Below are 20,762 nucleotides of genomic sequence, written 5' to 3'. Positions count from 1 at the left end.
GCACTCATTTCACACACTAGCAAAGTAATGCTCAAAATTCTTCAAGCCAGGCTTCAACAGTACGTGAACTGACAAATTCCAGATGTTCAAGCTGGATTTAGAAAAGGCAGATGAACCAGAGATCAAGTTACCAACATCCACTGGATCACAGAAAATGCAAGAGAATTCTAGAAAAACATACATTTCTGCTTCATTGACTATGAAGCCTTTGTGTAGATCACAACAAACTGTGGAAAATTCTTCAAGAGAAGAGAATGAGCAGACCACTTGATCTGCCTCCTGAGAAACTTGTACGCAGGTCAAGAAGCAACAGTTAGAACTGGACATGGAACAATGGCCTGGTTCCAAACTGGGAAAGGAGTGTGTCAAGGCTGTATACTGTCACCTTGCTTATTTAACTTATATGCTGAGTATATCATGCAAAATGCAGGGCTAGATGAAACACAGCTGGAATCAAGATTGCCAGGAGAAATATTAATAACCTCAGATAGGCAGATGATACCACTCTTGTGGCAGAAAGTGAAGAGGAACTAATAGCCTCTTGATGAAAGTGAAAGAGAAAAGTGAACAAGTTGGGTTAAAACTCAACATTCAGAAAACTAAGATCACGGCATCCAGTGCCATCACTTTATAGCAAATAGATGGGGAAACAGTGGCAACAGTTGGAGCCTTTGTTTTTTGGGGCTCCACAATGATTGCAGATGGTGAACTGCAGCCATGAAACTAAAAGACGCTTGCTCCTTGGAAGAAAAGCTTTGATCAACCTAGACAGCATATTAAAAAGCAGACATTACTTTGCTGACAAAGGCCCACCTAGTCAAAGCCATGGTTTTTCCAGTTCAGTTCAGTTGCTCAGCCGTGTCAGACTCTTTGCAACCCCATGGACTGCAGCATACCAGGCCTCCCCGTCCATCACCAACTCCCGGAGTTTACTCAAACTCATGTCCATTGTGGAGAAGGAAATGGCAACCCACTCCAGTACTCTTGCCTGGAAAATCCCTTGGACAGAGGAGCCTGGTAGGCTATAGTCCGGGGGGTCGCAGAGAGTCATACATGACTGAGCGACTTCACTTTCATTTTTCACTTTCACGCACTGGAGAAGGAAATGGCAACCCACTCCAGTGTTCTCGCCTGGAGAATCCCAGGGACGTGGGGAGCCTGGTGGGCTGCCGTCTATGGGGTTGCACAGAGTTGGACTATGGGGTCGCACAGAGTTGGATACAACTGAAGCAACTTAGCAACAGCAGCATGTCCATTGAGTCGGTGATGCCATCCAACCATCTCATCCTCTTCTCCTCCTGCCTTCGATCTTTCCCAGCATCAGGGTCTTTTCAAATGAATCAGTTCTTCGCATCAGGGGGCCAAAGTATTGGCGTTTCAGCTTCAACATCAGTCCTTCCAGTAGTCACATGTGGATGTGAGAGGTGGACTGTAAAGGAAGCTGAGCGCCAAAGAATTGATGCTTTTGAACTGTGGTGTTGGAGAAGACTCTTGTAGAGTCCCTTGGACTGCAATACGATCCAACCAGTCAATCCTAAAAGAAATCAGTCCTGAATGATTTCTTTTAGGAATGATGCTGAAGCTGAAGCCCTAATACTTTGGCCACCTGATACAATGAACTGACTCACTGGAAAAGACCCTGAACCTGGGAAAAATTGAAGGCAGGAGGAGAGGGGGATGACAGAGGATTTGATGGTTGGATGGTATCACCAACTCGATGGACATGAGTTTGAGCAAGCTCTGGGAGTTGGTGATGGAGAAGGAACCCTGGCATGCTGCAGTCCACGGGGTCACAAAGAATCAGACATGACTGAGTGACTGAACTGACCTAAAAACATAACAAATACTATAAAAAAAAGATCCTCGTCTCTTAGGGATAAGAGGGTCAGGCAAGACAACTATGAAAGCAATAAGAGGATTACTAGCAAATGCCATAAGTGATGAAAAAGTTAAAAAGACTCAACAGAAATGTATTAAAATTGCATTTGGGGAGTTATCTTAAAGTGTAAATTAAGATACACTCAGTGTTTACAAAATAAAAGTGTTGATAAGCTGTAACAGTTTTTTTTAGCATTCCACTGTATATTTTGCTTAATGATGGCTTCATTTCATATCAATATTAGAGGCAGAAAAGAACTATAGAATGTGCTAAAATTTTAAGTGGTAATATCCCAAGGAGACAGAATTCTTCAAGCTAATTCTTATATTATGTTATATACTAAGATTTCTTAATAATGGTAACATCAAGGATATGTAAGCTAATGAACTTCAACAGGAAAAAGGTTATATGATTAAGAAAGAAAGAAATTAGTATAGAAATCTTATTTCGGAAGATTTGTTCCGAGCTTAGGTCTGAGTGCATTAAGTGAAAAGTAAACGTTACTGGTGATGGCCCCAAGACAGCAAGACAACAAATATTAATTTACGTGTCACTGGCTTTACGTGGATGATCTAAAGAGCCTTGTCAGCCAGAAAACAAAACTGCATTAGCTACTGAAGATCATCAAGAATTTAATGACATGCAAATATAGACAGATACCAATTTAAACCATGGTGAAAGGACAGCTTGCTGAGAGAATCAAATTCTAGATCAAGCATAAGGAAATACCTTGATTTCTTATAATGGAGAGTTAACTGTATAACAAAAATACACTAAAGAAAATATCAAACATGCAGAGCTATAGGAAAACACTACAAACTCTTATCAGTCTAACTCAATTTAAGCAAAAAATTAAGAAACAATTACTTCAGAAGCTTCCTTCTTATAGTCACATATACAATGGTTATAGACTTGATTATACATTAGAATAATTTTTACCACATATTCTTAAATGAACAGGTAAGAGCCTGAATTTGACTCAAAATTACAAAACAAAAGATTAAAAATATGATGGATTGCCTTTAATCTTCAGTAAAAAGACAAAATTTTATCACTGACACTTGAAAAGGAAAAAACACAGCCTAAATCCACAAAAGATTTAATAACCAATTCAGATAAGATAACAAATATATATAGTTTCATGGTACTTATTCAATCAATTTACCCAAGTTAGGGAATATTTAGTAAGAGTAAAAATACATGATATTAGAGCCGTACAGAATAACAAATCTCTCCCTCAAATTGATATTACCTTAGTTTTATATAACATATTGATGCAGCATTTACATAAAGAAAAATATATTTGTAAACCCTACATAGAAAACGTTTCTACACAAACAAAGCCTGTTGAAAGAAAAGTAGAGCACTAAAATTCATTTAAATAAAGCCAATTTTTACCTTAACAGACTGAGGGCAGGGGGTACAACCAACTGCTCTACGATTTTTCCTTTATTCAGTAACTGATGCTTTTATGTAGTCACCATAAAACCTGGAAACTTTCATCTCTAAAAAAAGATTACTGAAATGTTATTGAGTCAATCAGCATCCTATTTATCTGTGAGTTACCAAAAAAAACAAAAAGAAAATACCAATCAGGGCATTTCTTTTTTCAACAGCTTCATAAGAAGATTTACATTATGAGCAACCTTAAATCCTCTAGGGGAGGAGGCAAGATAAACATTAAGGAAGAAGGTAAGCCATTATACATATACAAATAGAATAATCCAGAAGACTTAACTTCTTGAAGAATATACTAGTTCATTTCCTAAAATACTTCGAGTCTCTTCTCTAATAATTGACTTAAAAAGCAGCATCCCAAAGCAGAACTCTTCAATTTTCTGGGACTACCACACTTCTTGCCACCCCAACCCTCCCCTAATTATGCTATAGAGTTAGCTGAACATCAACCATTCATTCCAAAGCAGAGCAATGAAAGGAAGCATAGCCTAGTAAGTGACCCAAAAGATCAAATGGATATTAAGAAAGCAGTACACTGCAAACTACTCTTAGACCTATGCAGAAAACCAGCATCAGTTTATAACAAACTTTCCAACCGGTAAACGGTACACATCACCAGCCAATGAGAAACCTATAAGGATGAGCTTATCTAAAACACTAAAAATCTGAGTGGAAAAAAGCAGAATTCACTGTCCACCTTTCCATGAGTCAATTTAAATTTCCTAAAACCACAAGCCAACTTCCAAATATTCAGCAAATGTTGCATTTATCGTCAGCATCCACGTGCATTTGCATGCACGCACACAGACAAACACACACGCTTCACCAAACTGTGGATTATCTGCTGAAGAGAAAAGTTTACAGCATAAAACAGAGTCCATTACCTTTTTCATTCCTTTAAAAACCAAATAACTAGACAATAAATATTTCAGTGTAACTAAAAAAATGACCACAGTAAATTTTACGCACCTCCCACCATAGAAATAAAATCTGTAAAAATTATAGTTTCAAGTACATGTGCATCAGATGCAAAGATATTATATATCATGTAGCCTCTACTTACCTTCTACTCTAAGGCCATATGTAACTTAGAAATGGGTATGTCACATATAACATTCTTCACAAATGCTGGTTCTCAAATGTTTAGCAACAATATGATAAATCTTATTTAATGTAAACATATTTGAAATTCAAATTACAATCATGGCTAGTTTGAACACTATCTCTTAATAGAGATTAAGCAATAACAATAGTTCTTTAAGTCAACATATTTTAACAAGAAAATAAATATAAAAATTTGTTTGCACACATATATTCTTTTAATTTATAAGGAATTCATTTTAATTTAAATGAGGTTGCCTATGGGAGGAAAAAGGAAAATTAAGCACAGATGAACTATTAAAGGAAATTAACATGTAACCTGTAACTCAGCTACTACCATAGTCAACAGGCCCAATACAGTGATTTGCTAATGGAAACACTTAGAAGCTATATTTTGCAATTCTAAATTAAAGTACTTTCTTTTGAGTAAAAAAAGATTAAGTCATTTCTCATGACATAAAGTCTCTGAAGAAATTCAAACTACCACTAGACACTTTATCTCATCATTTATATTATTTGCCAAATGGGAATTTCCTTTCCATTTAACTCTTATATAGATATCTCTGTTCTGAATCACTACCAGGAAGCACCATGTTATGCAAAGCACAACTGTACAACAGTAACATCTTTCTGCCACAAAACCTATCAGCCAAATAAAGGCTTCCAACTGGATTCAGAGATACCTACAACATTGGACATGGAGAGACCTACTAATGAAATAGACTTTTTCAGAACTACACAGCTCCTTTAAGAAGGAAATGCTCAAAAATTAATAAATCACAAATACATCTGAAATCTAGAAACTTGTCCCCCAAGTCTTAATACAAAGTACAATAAACAAAAGCAAATGCTAATTTTAGAAATCCGTAACTCATTGCATTTCCAAATCAATTAACTGTCTTACTGGTAAACTTGATGGTCTTTCTTGTTGTATTAAGTTCAAGTCTTCATGGTTAGGTTTTCCAGAAGCCAGAGGAGGTTGAGACCTAGTTCCATAGCCTTCCTGAGACATATCCTAAACAAACACAAATATAAAGAAATATCTCAATGAATTATAAGCTTCTTTGGTAATTAAGATGAAGCAAAGGCTTATCACAAAGTATCAACTTATGTTACTTTAAGCAGACATATACATGTAATTATCACTTCTGTAACACTTTCTCAGAAGCAAAAATAAAATACCCAAGAAGGCAGCATATCATCAAGAGCAAAAACATGTATAATTAACAATTAAATATATTATGTGACCATACAAACTAAAGACTGTATTTGAGTTTTGCAGGAAGGTGATAGTCAGTAAAAGATGGGAAAGAAAGCTAGCAATAACTAAACTCTTAGAGCAAACCAAAAGTTCATATTATTAATTTTTATTTTGGTTGAATTGCCTTTAATATTACCTTGAAACTGTTAAAATAATCAATGAAAACTTTATTATCACCTGACTTTTAAGATGTCCTCTCAATAACCCATAGAACAACAGTTAAGCTGACAGTATCCTGAGGTTTCTACAAGACCAATAAACACTCATATATAGAATTCCATACATTCACATAGCATAGTTATCAAAGAACCATAATAAAGCATGAAACAGTAGTGGGGAAGAAAACACACTCAAAATCTACTGAAGTACAGAAACTTATTATTAACATGGCCTTTCTGGCATCCTCTTGAATACTTTTCCAGAAAGAATTCTGCATGATTTAATAGTATGCTGAAATAATATTATACAAACCAAATATCACACCAAACTTACTGGATGTCAGCTCTCTAGTTGTTTAACTATGTACACTTAGTTACTAAACATTCTAGGCCCATTTACACCTGAAGTCAAATAGCAGGACAGAAAGTAAAATGCTTATTATAGCATTTCTTAATTGGCACTGTAAGTTGAAGAACCAGTTTCTGATAGGGAAGAAAAAAAAAGAACGGAAAATATCACTTGAAAATAAAATTCTCTTCTTTTCCCTGTCAGTTTAAATACATATTAGAATTAAAGAAACATTTTATATATAAGTTTTACTTCCCCTGTTAAATTTTCAAAATACCACTTTAGAAATTAATGGTAATGAGTTGAAACCCTATAAAAAGCTTCTGTTGCCCCACCCCTTTCTCATACAGTATACACTTGAACTTACACAGCTTCTGAAGCCAAGAAACTTTGGACCAACAGCTGGTACTAAAAGTACACAAGCTGTACAAACCAGACTTACCTAGCAAAGTTTTGGTTCAGACTGCCTTTAAAGAGGCTCTGAGGTAAAGAGCATGCCAACAATATAGCATTTCCCAACCAACTCCTTTTCCCTATATACACAACAGGTCAAGACATCTAGTAGTGCAGAATGCCCTACACTTTTGGAAGAAATTACACCCAGTTGTCCAGGCTTTTATCTGGTAACATTTAGGTGAAGTCTCCAGCACATGCAATCGGAGAATATTTAAAACAGTAGCTCTTCAATCAGGCTGCTGGTAGACGGTAACAACTGGGCTGTGGGGGACAAAAGCCAAGGTTGAAAGATGATTACCACTCATACACACACACACTCCACTTGCTTCTGGACCCCAGACTTTGATTTGTTACACAGACTTCCAACTGCATGTCCTGCAGGTTCCTTTATATTAAGAGCAAAGATTTCAAAACCAGGCAGGGCACAAGGCCTCCATTCAGGGACCTTCACCCTTTACAAAAACCCCAAGGCGGCACAAGACAGCCTCACAATGGGCAAACAAATGAGCAGATCCCCACCTGTGGCTCAAACACACACGTGTGCACACGATTTATGGGTAGTGGTTAGACACTCATTTTAGTAAACTGTTAATAAAGAGAAATGGGCAGGCTCACATGCCCTGTGCTAATAAGTCTTTTAAATTTCTTTTTATTTTCTCTTTGCAGCTAAATGAACTGATTTCTAAACAACTTGGAAAAGATTACTGCAACTACAGTAAACACACATTTTAAATCGGGTACTAGCCCCTCTAAAATAAGCAACGCTGAATAGACTATGAAAGACATCAGAAAATTTCACTATGACTCTACATTTCACTTTTTAAGGCTTAAAAGTTTAAAATAATTAGATTTCACAAAAGTCTCAAACACTATTCCTAACCACAAGAGGCTCTCAATTATTAAATATAGACGGAAATACAACAAAAACAAAATTTAGTGAGAATCACTGAAAATGGAACATGTTCTGCTTCAATTTATGTTTGAACATAAGGATTAATTTAATTGAGAGAACATCCAGAAAAGGTACCACATTTTACCCTAAAACAATCATCCATATATAACTTACACTGGGACTATAAAGTCTACATTTGGCAGCTTTAATAAAGACAAAAAAGTTACATCTCTTAACAAACCTGAGCTTTTTCCTCTTCAGAGCTATATTTATTTTCTGGTAGGTACTTATTTTCATCTCAGGAAGAGTAAGTAGGAATAAGTAATTTAACAGACAACATGAAGGCAATGTCACTATCAGAAAATAAATACATCCAGCACTGTATTTTATAAACTAATAACAACAGAGAACAGCCTTTATGCTTAACATATCACTGCAATCTCGGTTATTCACACATTTAAACCACTGCACACAAGCTTACACATAAGTTCACACATAGACTGTGACTGTGACAATACACAACTGTGACTCTTTAAGAGAATACCACACTATAATACTAGAGCACAAAGGAGCCACACAAGGAAGTGTGGACTACCCTTCCAGAGTCCTTTATCAGTATTATTTTTCTTCATCTCACCCACAAGCTTTTCACTATTGACAGATTCTGGCTTTAACCTTCTTCATGTTATAGATCAAAGGTAAAACAGAGACTCACAAACCAGCAAAGGTGTGAAAGGAGCTTGGGACAGGGGCATGTACACATGTGTTTCAAAAGTTTTCACGTTAGGTGTTACTTTTACCACGTGAAAGTGAAAGCGCTCAGTCGTGTCCAACTCTTTGCGACCCGTGGACTGTAGTCCACCAGGCTCCTCCATCCATGGGATTCTCCAGGCAAGAATACTGGAGTGGGTTGCCATGTCTAAACATTAATTATCTTGTATCACAACAAATGGTGGAAAATTCTTAAAAGAGATGGGGATACCAAAGCACTCAATCTGCCTCCTGTGAAACCTATATGTAGGTCAAGGAGCAACCGTTAGAACTAGACATGGAACAACAGACAGGTTCCAAATTGGGAAAGGAGTGTGTCAAGGCTGTTTATTGTCACCGTGTTTATTTAACTTATATGCAAAATACATCATGCAAAATGCAGCGCTGGATGAACAACAAGCTGGAATCAAGATTGCCAGGAGAAATATCAATAACCTCAGATATGCAGATGACACCACTCTTACAGCAGAAAGCGAAGAGGAACTAGGGAGCCTCTTGATGAAAGTGAAAGAAGAGAGTGAAAAAGTTGGGTTAAAACTCAACATTCAGAAAACTAAAATCTTGGCATCCAGTCCCATCACTTCACGGCAAATAGATGGAGAAACAATGCTCCAAAATGACTGCAGATGATGACTGCAGCCAGGAAAGATGCGTGTTCCTTGGAAGAAAAGCTATGACCAACCTAGACAGCATATTAAAAAGCAGACATTAATCTGCTGACAAAGGTCCATCTAGTCAAAGCCATGATTTTTCCAGTAGTCATGTATGAATGTAAGAGTTAGACAGTAAAAAAAGCTGAGCACCAAGAACTAATGCTTTTGAACTGTGGTGTTGAAGAAGACTCTTGGATGGTCCCTTGGACTGCAAGCAGTGCAAACCAATCAATCCTAAAGGAAATCAGTCCTGAATATTCACTGAAAGGACTGATGCTGAAGCTGAAGCTCCAGTACTTTGGCCACCTGATACGAAGAGCTGACTGATTGAAAAGACCCTGATGCTGGGAAAGATTGAAGGCAGGAGGAGAAGGGGACAACAGAGGATGAGATGGTTGGATGGCATCACAGACTCAATGGACATGAGTTTCAGCAAGCTCTGGAAGATGGTGAAGGACAGGGAAGCGCATGCTTCCTGGTGCGGCAAAAAGTCGGAAATGACTGAGCGACTGAACGACGACAACAAAACATTTAGTAAACATCTTGTAGGGACTACTCCCCTTGCCGGGTGCCTAACATCTCACAGTGTGAAGCGTGACCAGGAAGGAAACAGCAGTTATACTGTGTTATTGTGAGGAGGGATGAGACCAAAACTGTCACCTAGCTCTGGTATAACGGCCAAGAGCAGGAGTACTTCTGTTTCCTTCTATAATGAAATTCATTAAGTACCGATGGCAATACGAGACTATGAAGAGAATGTGGAATAAAATGTCAAGGACACTTTAAAAAATTCAAAACAGAAAAATAATCCCATGGCATGTATGACCTCAAAAGATACAAAGATACAAAGAAAAGAAAGTTGTCCTCCTACTTTCCAGGAGTCCCTTGAAAAAGTTCCTGTTAACAGGCTGTTATTTATTGTTCCAAATTGTTCAAGGCACAACCAAGTATGAAGTGAATTTAAAACCCTTTATCTTTCAAAACAACTGAGCGGATTTGTTCTGTAAAGTCTGCGCTGTGGTCCCGTAACAAGAGATGTAATATATCTCCTTCTATATCTGCACCTAAATATCTATTCTTTTTCTTTTGCTACACAGTATCGTATTAATTCTGTGATTTATTTAACCAGTCCCCTTATTGATGGACATTTAGGCTGTCCCCAGTCTTTCTCTACTTATTGCAGCATTATAATAAACATCCTTGTGCATACAACTTCAGGTGAAATACTTCTGCGGCATCAATCTCCATCAGTTTCCCTGGAGGCTCAGTGGTAAAGAATCCACCTGCCAATGCAGAAAATTCAGGAGACGCTGATTTAATCCCTGAGTCAGGAAGATTCCCTGCAGGCGGATATGACAAGCCACTCCAGTATTCCTGCTTGGAAAACCCCATGGACAAAGGAGCCTGGGAGACTGCAGTCTATGGGGTCACAAGAGAGATGGACACAACTTAGCCACTAAACAACAACAACGTAAGTCTCCACAAGGGGGATATCTGTCAAAAGGCTGGCACATTTAAAATTGTTATGGAGGCTAGCAAAGTGCATCACAATATGCCTAATCTCAGTACAGAAAGCAGCAAACACACCAGGAGAGAGGTGGGAGGACTGGTCATCGGCATTCATTTGCTCGGTTGTGTTCCATTCTTTGTGAACCAATGAACTGTAGCACTCCAGGCTTTTCTGTCCTTAACCATCTCCCAAAGCTTGCTCAAACCATGTCCATTGAGTTGGTGATGCCATCCAACCATCTCATCCTCTGGCATCCCCTTTTCCTCCTGCCCTGAATCTTTCCCAGCATCAGGGTCTTTTCTAGGGAGTCAGCTCATTGCATCAGGTGGCCAAAAGTACTGGAGCTTGTTTCAACATCAGTCCTTCCAATGAATATTCAGGGTCGATTTCCTTTAGGAGTGACTGGTGTGATTTCCTTGCAATGCAAGGGACTCTCAAGAGTTTTCTCCAACACCATAGTTCGAAACATCAGTTCTTCAGCCCTCAGCCTTCTTTATGGTCCAAATCTCACATCCGTACACTACTACTACAAAAACTATAGCTTTGACTATACAGACCATCATTGGCAAGGTGATGTGTCTGCTTTTTAATATGCTGTTTAGGTTTGTCATTGTTTTTCTTCCAAGGAGCAAGTGTCTTTTAATTTCATGGCTGCAGTCATCATGGGCTTTCCAGGTGGCACTAGTGTTTAAGGAACCTGCCTGCCAATGCAGGAGACCTAAGAAACACGGGTTTGATCCCCGGGTATAGAAGATTCCCTGGAGGAGGGGCATGGCAACCCACTCCAATATTCTTGCCTGGAGAATCCCATAGACAAAAGACCTTGGTGGGTGACAGTTAAGAGGGCCACAAAGAGTCGGACTGTGGCTGAACACTGAAGTGACTCGGCACACACGCACGCAGTCACTGTCCAGAGTAATTTTAGAGCTGAGGAAGATAAAACCTATTACTGCTTCCACTTTTTCTCCCTCTATTTTCCAGGAAGTTATGGGACTTGATGCCATGATCTCTTAAGTTTTCTGAATGTTGAGTTTTAAGCCAGCTTTTTCACTCTTCACTGTCTCCCTCATCAAGAGACCCTTTAGCTTCTCTTCACCTTCTGCCATCAGAGTGGTATCACCTGCAAATCTGAGGTTGTTGACATTTCTCCTGGCAATCTTGATCCCACCTTGTGATTGATCCAGCCCAGCATTTCCATGATACACTCTGCACGGAAGTTAAATAAGCAGGATGACAATACACAGCCTTGTAGTACTCCTTTCCCAGTTTTGAACCATCCATTGTTCGATGGCCAGTTCTAACAACTGCTTCTTGACCTGCATACAGGTTTCTCAGGAGACAGGTAAGGTGATCTGGTATTCCCAGCTCTTTAAGAATTTTCTACAGTTTGTTGTGATAAACATAGTCAAAGGCTTTAGAGTAGTCAATGAAGTATAAGTAGATATTTTTCTTGAATTCTCTTGCTTTCTCTATGATCCAACAAATGTTGGCAATTTGATCTCTGGTTCCTCTGCCTTTTCTAAATTCAGCTTGAACATCTGCAAGTTCTTGGTTCATGTCCTGCTGAAGCTTAGTTTGAAGATTTTTAGCATTACCATGCTAGCATGTGAAATGAACACAGTCACACGCTAGTTAGAACATTCTTTGGCACTGCCCTTCTTTGGGACTGGAATGAGAATTGACCTTTTCTAGTCCTATGGCCACTGATGAGTTTTCCAAATTTGCTGACATATTGAGTGAAGCACTTTCACAGCATCATCTATTAGGATTTTAAATAACTCAGCTGGAACTCCATCACCTCTACTAGCTTTGTTTGTAGTGTTGCTTCCAAAGGCCCACTTGACTTCACCCTCCAGGATGTCTGGCTCCAGATAAGTGACCACACCATGATGGTAATCTGGGTCTTTAATATAGTCCTTCTGTGTATTCTTGCCATCTCTTCTTAATTTCTTTTGCTTCTGTTAGGTCCTTACAGTTTCTGTCCTTTATCATGCCCATCTTTGTACAAAATGTTCCCTTGGTATCTTCAATTTTGTTGCAGATATCTCTAGTCTTTCCAATTCTATCTTTTCCTCTATTTCTCTGCATTGTTCACTTAAGAAGGCCTTCTTATATCTCCTTGCTATTCTCTGGAATTTTGCATTCAGTTGAATATATCTTTCCCTTTCTCCCTTGCAGGTAGATAAATTTAAAATATCCTTTCCAAAAAGAAAGCAATGTAAACCTATAAAGTATCCACTTCAAGAATGGTGCAATCAACCACCCCCTTGCCTCCTCAGGAACACCCTAACGGAAAGATTAATAACTAGGACAGATGACATTTCAGGCAGGGCTCTATGATAGGTACTGTGCCCAGTCCACCTTTACAATAACCCAGGAGAGAGGCCCTATTAACAATCATATTGTTTTTCACCACGAGGAAACAAAACCTTAAGCAATTTGCACAGCTAGTGTCTGAGCACACTGCTAGTATCTCAATATGATGGACTAATCTTCCTTTCTCCCCTAATTGCACTCTACAAACAACTGGAAGCTTCAAGTACTATCCTAAGGATTGGATGTAATCTTAACTTTTTAAAGATATTATCCTAGGCTTCCACTTATTCTCCTACATTACCTTTTCAAAAAGTATTAATCTTAAGCATTTTATATGTGGAACACTTCCAAAATATTAAATTATAATATTATGAAAAGAAATGTTAACATTTCAAACTCCCCACAAATCTGAATACAAAGCCACTCAATGTATGACTCATTATCATCAAGTAGTTGTTTAAGGTCCACAGGCTGATGGAAAGCAAGGTAAAAGACCCATTTGCCTCCTCAGGTTATGTTTAATGGTCTTCTGCTGGTTCCTCTCTTTCACCCAAAGACTCCATGTTGACCCTTGGATGGTGATGATTCTTGAATCTCTACTTCAAGTCCCCTGTATTTTTACTGTATTTTGAAGGAGTCTCTTGTGCTCACATCAAGGGACATCATCACTCTCCTAACTGTCCTCCTCAACTCTTGACACCCTTCCTTCAGGTTATCACCTGGTCAAGGGTGTTCCCATCCACATGGGACTTCTCAGAGCCATCCCACATTCCTTACCGCCTTCATGACTGAAGCACCTGTGCCACATGAGCAACCCTAAAGTCACTGTCAGCTCCATCCCCTTCATCCTCCCTCCAGCTGCCAGCCCCTTTGCGCGACATTCACTACACCAGGAGAGCCAGCTTGCAAAAATGCAAACGACCACGGTGTGCTGATGTGTGGAGAGGCCTCCTCTATGATGCCTAAAGAATGAGGCCTACAGTCCTTAGTCTGGTAGAGAAAAGCCCGTCAGCCTCCAGCTGCCCCCACAGTGTCATCTCCGCCTTCCTTGGGGCCCACAGCAAGTCCTCAGCTTCACCCACTGGCTTGCTCAGAGGCTCCCATGAGGCCACCTGTCTACACATGCAACACTCTTGGTCCCGGTGGACGCTCTTCCAGCTGTGTCTGCAAAGCATCGTTGTCTTCAAGATCCTGCCAGAACTTAATTCTTCCATTCCCCCAAACAACTACCTCACAACAACTTCTTATGTACTCTTAAAATACAGCATTTTAAATGAGTTATCTGTATATCTCCTGACCTGGACTCTTACTTTCTCTTGGGTTCCCAGCACTGACCACTGACAGGCACTCAAAAGCCTGGGGAATTACTGACTGAATGCCTTCTAAGAGCTTACATTTAGAATCAGACACAGCAATACAAAAATGAATGTATGAGGACAAACATAAAACTGAACAAAACTTGGGCTCATATCCAAGAATATCTATCATGTTAACAGCTACACTGCCTGGTAGCATGTGCTATATAAAACACATTTTGCTATTTGTTACTGGCAGTCTTAAGGCAAAAAGATGACTACAAAAAAATGTAGTAAAAATACTGGAAATTAAGAGGCACGGAGGGAAAAGACTATCATGAGTATCAGTGGTGCCACCAAAAATGGGAAAAAATCAAGACATCCTTTACCTCCTAATGAACAAAACTGCAATGAAATATTTTTGCAGGAAATTAAAAAAACTTGATAATGAACTCACTAAGGGGTTTCCAGGTGGCACAGTGGTAAAGAAACTGCTTGCCAATGCAGGAGGCACAAAAGACATGGGTTCGATCCCTGGGTTGGGAAGATCCCCTAGAGAAGGAAACAGCAACCAGCTCCAGTATTCTTGCTTTGAAAATTCCATGGACAGAGGAGCCTGGTAGGCTTACAGTCCATGGGGTCACAAACGGTTGGGCACACTGAGTGTCTGAGTGTGCACACAGGTGCTTGATAAAGCCCTGTATTTCTATCGATTTAAGGAAATTAAAAAGGACCAAAAGATATATTAAACCATAGCTAATCAATCAGCAAATCTCAAACTGTAGGAACTTCTACTAGAAAAAAGACCTAGTTTCTTCAACGAATAAATTATAACAGTAAAAAGGAAAGGAGAGAGGGAAAGAGAAAAGGAGAGATTGAGAGGAAAACAACAGATATGAAAAGGTATTAAAATAAAGATTTTATTTCAATCTTGATTCAAACTACCCATAATGTAAATAAAACAAAAACACTTAATCTATTTATGTTCAGTTCAGTTGCTCAGTCGTGTTTGACTCTTTGCGACCTCATGGACTGCAGCACACCAGGCCTCCCTGTCCATCACTAACTCCCAGAGCTTGCTCAAACTCATGTCCATTGAGTCAGTGATGCCATCCAGCCATCTCATCCTCTGTCGTCCCCTTCTCCTCCTGCCTTCAATCTTTCCCAGCATCAGGGTCTTTTTCAACAAGTCAGTTCTTCGAATCCGGTTGCCAAAGTATTGGAGCTTCAGCTACAGCATCAGTCCTTCCAATGAACATTCAGGACTGATTTCCTTTAGGATGGACTGGTTTGACCTCCTTGCAGTCCAAGGGACTCTCAAGAGTCTTCTCCAGCACCACAGTTCAAAAGCATCAATTCTTTGGCGCTCAGCTTTCCTTATGGTCCGACTCTCACATCCACAAGTGACTACTGGAAAAACCATAGATTTGACTATTTATGAAACTACTGGAAATTTGAGTATTGGATAATTGGTATGAAAAAATATTTTTTAAATGTAATAACTATATTATGTTTCTCTTTTTTTAGATAAAACTATATGCTGAAATATTGACAGATTAACTGATACAATATCTGGGATTTACTTCAAAATAATATTGAGGGCAGGGGTTTGGGGGTAAAGGAAGAAAAAGTTTACATACAACAAAACTAGCCATGCTGCTGCTACTGCTAAGTCGATTCAGTCGTGTCCGACTCTGTGCGATCCCAGAGACGGCAGCCCACCAGGCTCCCCGTCCCTGGGATTCTCCAGGCAAGAACACTGGAGTGGGTTGCCATTTCCTTCTCCAATGCATGAAAGTGAAAAGTCAAAGTGAAGTCGCTCAATCGTGTCCGACTCCTAGCAACCTCATGGACTGCAGCCTACCAGGCTCCTCCGTCCATGGAATTCTCCAGGCAAGAGTACTGGAGTGGGGTCCCACTGCCTTCTCGGAAACTAGCCATATAATTATTGAAATGTGAGTGACGGGTTCATGGGGCCCATTATACTTTCATCTACTTCTGTTCATTGTTTGAAAATGTCCATTGAAAGAAAAATGGAAATAATGGTACGAAAGACAAATTCAGGAGTCCAGCATTGGGGTGAGACTGTGGTGCTGATACTGGATTTCACCTGAAAAACTTACAGTCTTTCTGACTATAACTTCTGAATTGGTCCCTTGCCTTCAGCCCTCAGCCTCCAAAAAAGCCCATTATGCACTGAGCATTTAATCTTTCAGTTTCTTTATTTTTTAAGTTTTTATTATTAAACAATATTGTAATAGTTTCAGTGAACAAGGAAGGGGCTCAGCCATACATATATGTGTATCCATTCTCTTCCAAACTTCCCTCCCATCCAAGCTGCCATATAATATTGAGCAGAGTTCCACGTGCTATACAGTAGGTCCTTGCTGGTAATCCATTTTAAATATAGCACTGTGTACATGTCCATCCCAAACCCCCTAACTATCCCTTCCATCCCTTCCACACCTCCGTCCTTCCCCAGGACAACCACAGTTTGTTCTCTGAGAGTCTGTTTCTGTATTTTAAGTTAAGTTCATTTGTATCATTTATTTTTAGACTACACAATATAAGTGATGTCACTGGATATTTCTCCTTCTCTGATATCCTTGTTTCTTAACCCATTTTATCTGTAATATATTTGCTGCACTATTTAATCCTAACACTTAACTGTCTTAAAAAAAAAAAAAAAAAAACTCTCTATAATCTTAACCAAGTTAACCTTGCCAGTTTCATCTTCCCCCAGTTTTACCTTCCCCAGGTAAAACCCTCCTTACTTCTGACTTAGTGACCCTTTCTGGACCTCACCTACTGATCAAGCTGTCCTCCTTGCCTAAGTCTAATAATGCTCTCCACTAACTCTGGCCCACCCTCTTAAAGGCCCAGTTTCCAATTTCACTGACTCCAAGATGCCTTTTCCAGCCACAAATCTCGCCAAAGACCATGAGCACTTGAGTTAAACCCACCCAAGCTCAAATTTCAATCTAGACTCCTCACTAGCTGTGCAACCTGAAAAAACTCCTGAGTTCAGTTTCCTACTCTGGAAACTGGACTGGACTGAGTGAAGCTGAGGAGGCTCAGGGAAGAGTATACAGGATACAGCTTGTATAGTTTAGGCACACAATACTTCAGGAATAGGAACTGAATGGTTTTGTGTTTTTTTTAACATACCATGACTGGTTATGTTTTAGAATAATGATAAGTGACTTTAATTCTAAGTCCATATCAATATTTTCCCCTGCATCTTCCTTTATCCTTGCTCCAAAAATCTTTTATATTAGATTTAAAAAATCATAGGTCCAAAGTTGAAAGGGTTTTTCACTGCTACTGATTTCATAGGCTTATAAGACTCTAAGCTTATATTAAAACCTTATTATCTGTAATATACTATATTTACTGATGACTCCGAAGGCTAGATTTAGAATATCATTTATTTTCTATTAATTTAAATGAATAATTATTTCATTTTAAAAACTTTTTTAAAAGGAACAGGCTTGTCCAAACTGCTTTATAATATTTTCTGATGAGTCTCATTCAGTTCAGTTCAGTCGCTCAGTCGTGTCTGACTCTTTGCAACCTCCTGGACTGCAGCACACCAGGCCTCCCTGTCCATCACCAATGCCCAGAGTTTACTCAAAATTTCCATCGAGTTAGTGATGCCATCCAACCATCTCCTCCTCTGTTGTCCCCTTCTCCTCCTACCTTCAATCTTTCCCAGCATCAGGATCTTTTAAAATAAGTCAGTTCTTCACATCACGTGGCCAAATTATTGGAGTTTCAGCCTCAGCACCAGTCCTTCCAGTGAATATTCAGGACTGATTTCCTTAGGATTGACTGGTTTGATCTCTTTGCAGTCCAAGGAATCTCAAGAGTCTCCTCCAACACCACAGTTCAAAAGCATCAATTTTTCAGCACTCAGCTTTCTTTATAGTCCAACTCTCACATCCAAACATGACTACTAGAAAAACCATAGCCTTGACGAGACAGACCTTTGTTGGCAAAGCAATATCTCTGCTTTTTAACATGCTGGAATCATGCTAAAGCAAACATGCTCTCTAGGTTGGTCATAACTTTTCTCCCAAGGAGTACACATCTTTTAATTTCATGGCTGCAGTCACCATCTGCAGGGATCTTGAAACCCGAGAAAATAAAGTCTGTCACTGTTTCCACTGTTTCCCCATCTATTTGCCATGAAGTGATGGGACCAGATGCCATGATCTTCGTTTTCTGAATGTTAAGCTTTAAGCCAACTTTTTAACTCTCCTCTTTCACTTTCATCAAGAGGCTCTTTAGTTCTTCTTCGCTTTCTGTCCTAAGGGTGGTGTCATCTGCATATCTGAGGTTACCTTGATTCCGGTTTGTGCTTCATCCAGCCCAGTGTTTCTCATGATGTACTCTACACAGAAGTTAAATAAGCAGGTTGACAATATACAGCCTTGATGTACTCCTTTCCCTATTTGGAACCAGGCCATTGTTCCATGTCCAGTTCTAACTGTTGATTCATGACCTGTATACAGATTTCTCAAGAGGCAGGTTCAGGTGGTCTGGTATTCCCATGTCTTTAAGAATTTTCCATAGTTTGTCGTGATCCACACCATCAAAGGCTTTGGCATATTCAATAAAGCAGAAATAGATGTTTTTTCTGGAACTCTCTTGCTTTTCCCATGATCCAGCGGATGTTGGCAATTTGATCTCTGGTTCCTCTGCCTTTTCTAAATCCAGCTTGAACATCTGGAAGTTCACAGTTCACATAATGTTGAAGCCTGGCTTGGAGAATTTTGAGCATTACTTTACTAGCGTGTGAGATCAGTGCAATTGTGCGGTAGTTTGAGCATTCTTTGGCACTGCCTTTCTTTGGGATTGGAATGAAAACTGACCTTTCCAGTGCTGTGGCCACTGCTGAGTTTTCCAAATTTGCTGGCATATTGAGTGCAGCACTTTCACAGCATCATCTTTCAGGATTTGAAATAGCTCAACTGGGATTCTATCACCTCCACTAAGTTCATAGTGATGCTTTCTAAGGCCCACTTGAGTTCACATTCCAGGATATCTGGCTCTAGGTGAGGGATCACCCCATCGTGATTATCTGCATCATGAAGATCTTTTTTGTACAGTTCTTCTGTGTATTGTTGCCACCTCTTCTTAGTATCTTCTGCTTCTGTTAGGTCCATACCTTTTCTGTCCTTTATTGTCCTATATTCTTTGCATGAAATGTTCCCTTGGTATCTCTAATTTTCTTGAAGAGATCTCTAGTCTTTTCCATTCAATTGTTTTCCTCTATTTCTTTGCACTGATCACTTTCTTACCTCTCCTTGCTATTCTCTGGAAATCTGCATTCAAATGGGTGTATCTTTCCTTTTCTTCTTTGCTTTTCGCTTCGCTTCTTTTCTCAGCTATTTGTAAGGCCTCCTCAGACAACCATTTTGCTTTTTTGCATTTCTTTTTCTTGGGGATGGTCTTTATGTCTGTCTCCTGTACAATGTCACAAACCTCCGTCCATAGTTCTTCAGGCACTCTGTCTATCAGATCTAATCCCCTGAATCTATTTCTCACTTCCACTATATAATTGTAAGGGATTTGATTTATAGATAATAGATCCTCATTACAATTGAGCCCTGCCATCAACAAGAACGTTACTACAACACAGGACCTACCAGTGCTCCTGAGGCGGCAGCTGCCCCTACGCCTGCAGTGAAGAGGACCCTGAGAGGACTGGAGATTAGAGAGAGGCCCGCCAGTGAGAGCAGCTGCCTCCTCTATGTTAATCAAGTTAGGACCCTGGAGGCCACTACTCTGGCATTCAACTTAAGAAAATCCTTTCTTGTATTCTATTTTTTGCAAGAACTTCTTCCTAAACTAACAAGGGGTCAAGAGGGAAAAGGGAAGCTACATGGTTGCCTAAATTTCACCTCTCCTAAAATACTGAAGAGAAATATGAAGATACTCAAAAGCTAAGGACTAAAGTAACTAAGATTTTTATTAGATTGATTTACTTTCTTAAACTCACAAAGCAAATGAGCCACAGTAAATATTTGGGTGTGCTTTTTATAGAGAGTAACAGTATATGTAATAATAATAATAATACACACAGCAAAAAGAAAACCCAGTTTTATAACTTACCATTTGAAGAATCCCCTTATCCATAAAACCAAGATATAGGAACTGTCTCCAAAAGTCATACTTAGGATTAAAGAAGAGACTAACTTTAAGCATCAGCACTGTGCTTGTCACATTTAAATGTTCAATAAATGTCAGCTATTGTTATTTACATTATCTAATACCACATTTAAGAATAAGAATAAAAATTTTCACTGAACCCACTGGGAGTTTATCCGGTGGTGACCATGGTCCACTGATAGCAGCAGCTAGTGATTATGTAACATTTACTATTCACCAGGCACTCTTCAGAGTGCTTTACTCACTCAGTAAACGCTTATGGTCTTGACATCAACTCCACGAAGTACTTTTCTCAGATGAAGAAACTGAGGCACAGAGGTTGAATGACTCATGCAAGGTCCAAACTATAGAGTCAGAAACTCTGAGTATATATAGAGTTCAACATCTGTGTTTTAACAAGCCTTCTGGGAGATTCTAATGCTCACTAAAATCTGAAAAACCCTGGGTTAACAAATGCAAAAGCCCATATCAGTGATTTTAAACGCTTGA

At 39.2% G+C, this 20,762-nt stretch overlaps 1 protein-coding gene across 8 annotated transcripts in view; it reads right to left on the bottom strand.

Moving 5' to 3' along the window:
* The window catches only part of ARID1B (AT-rich interaction domain 1B), a 435,159-nt gene that overhangs the window by 274,155 nt on the left and 140,242 nt on the right, over nucleotides 1-20,762 (bottom strand). For all 8 annotated transcript variants that reach the window (XM_070376934.1, XM_070376935.1, XM_070376938.1 and 5 more), the window contains exon 4: nucleotides 5,343-5,453. In XM_070376934.1, coding sequence (XP_070233035.1) covers nucleotides 5,343-5,453 — 111 coding nt within the window. The remainder of the gene's footprint in view (nucleotides 1-5,342; nucleotides 5,454-20,762) is intronic.

The sequence above is a fragment of the Bos mutus genome, chromosome 9 (genome assembly GCF_027580195.1).
Source record: "Bos mutus isolate GX-2022 chromosome 9, NWIPB_WYAK_1.1, whole genome shotgun sequence".
Taxonomy (NCBI): Eukaryota; Metazoa; Chordata; class Mammalia; order Artiodactyla; family Bovidae; genus Bos; species Bos mutus.
This window is presented reverse-complemented; position numbering and strand designations above follow the sequence as displayed.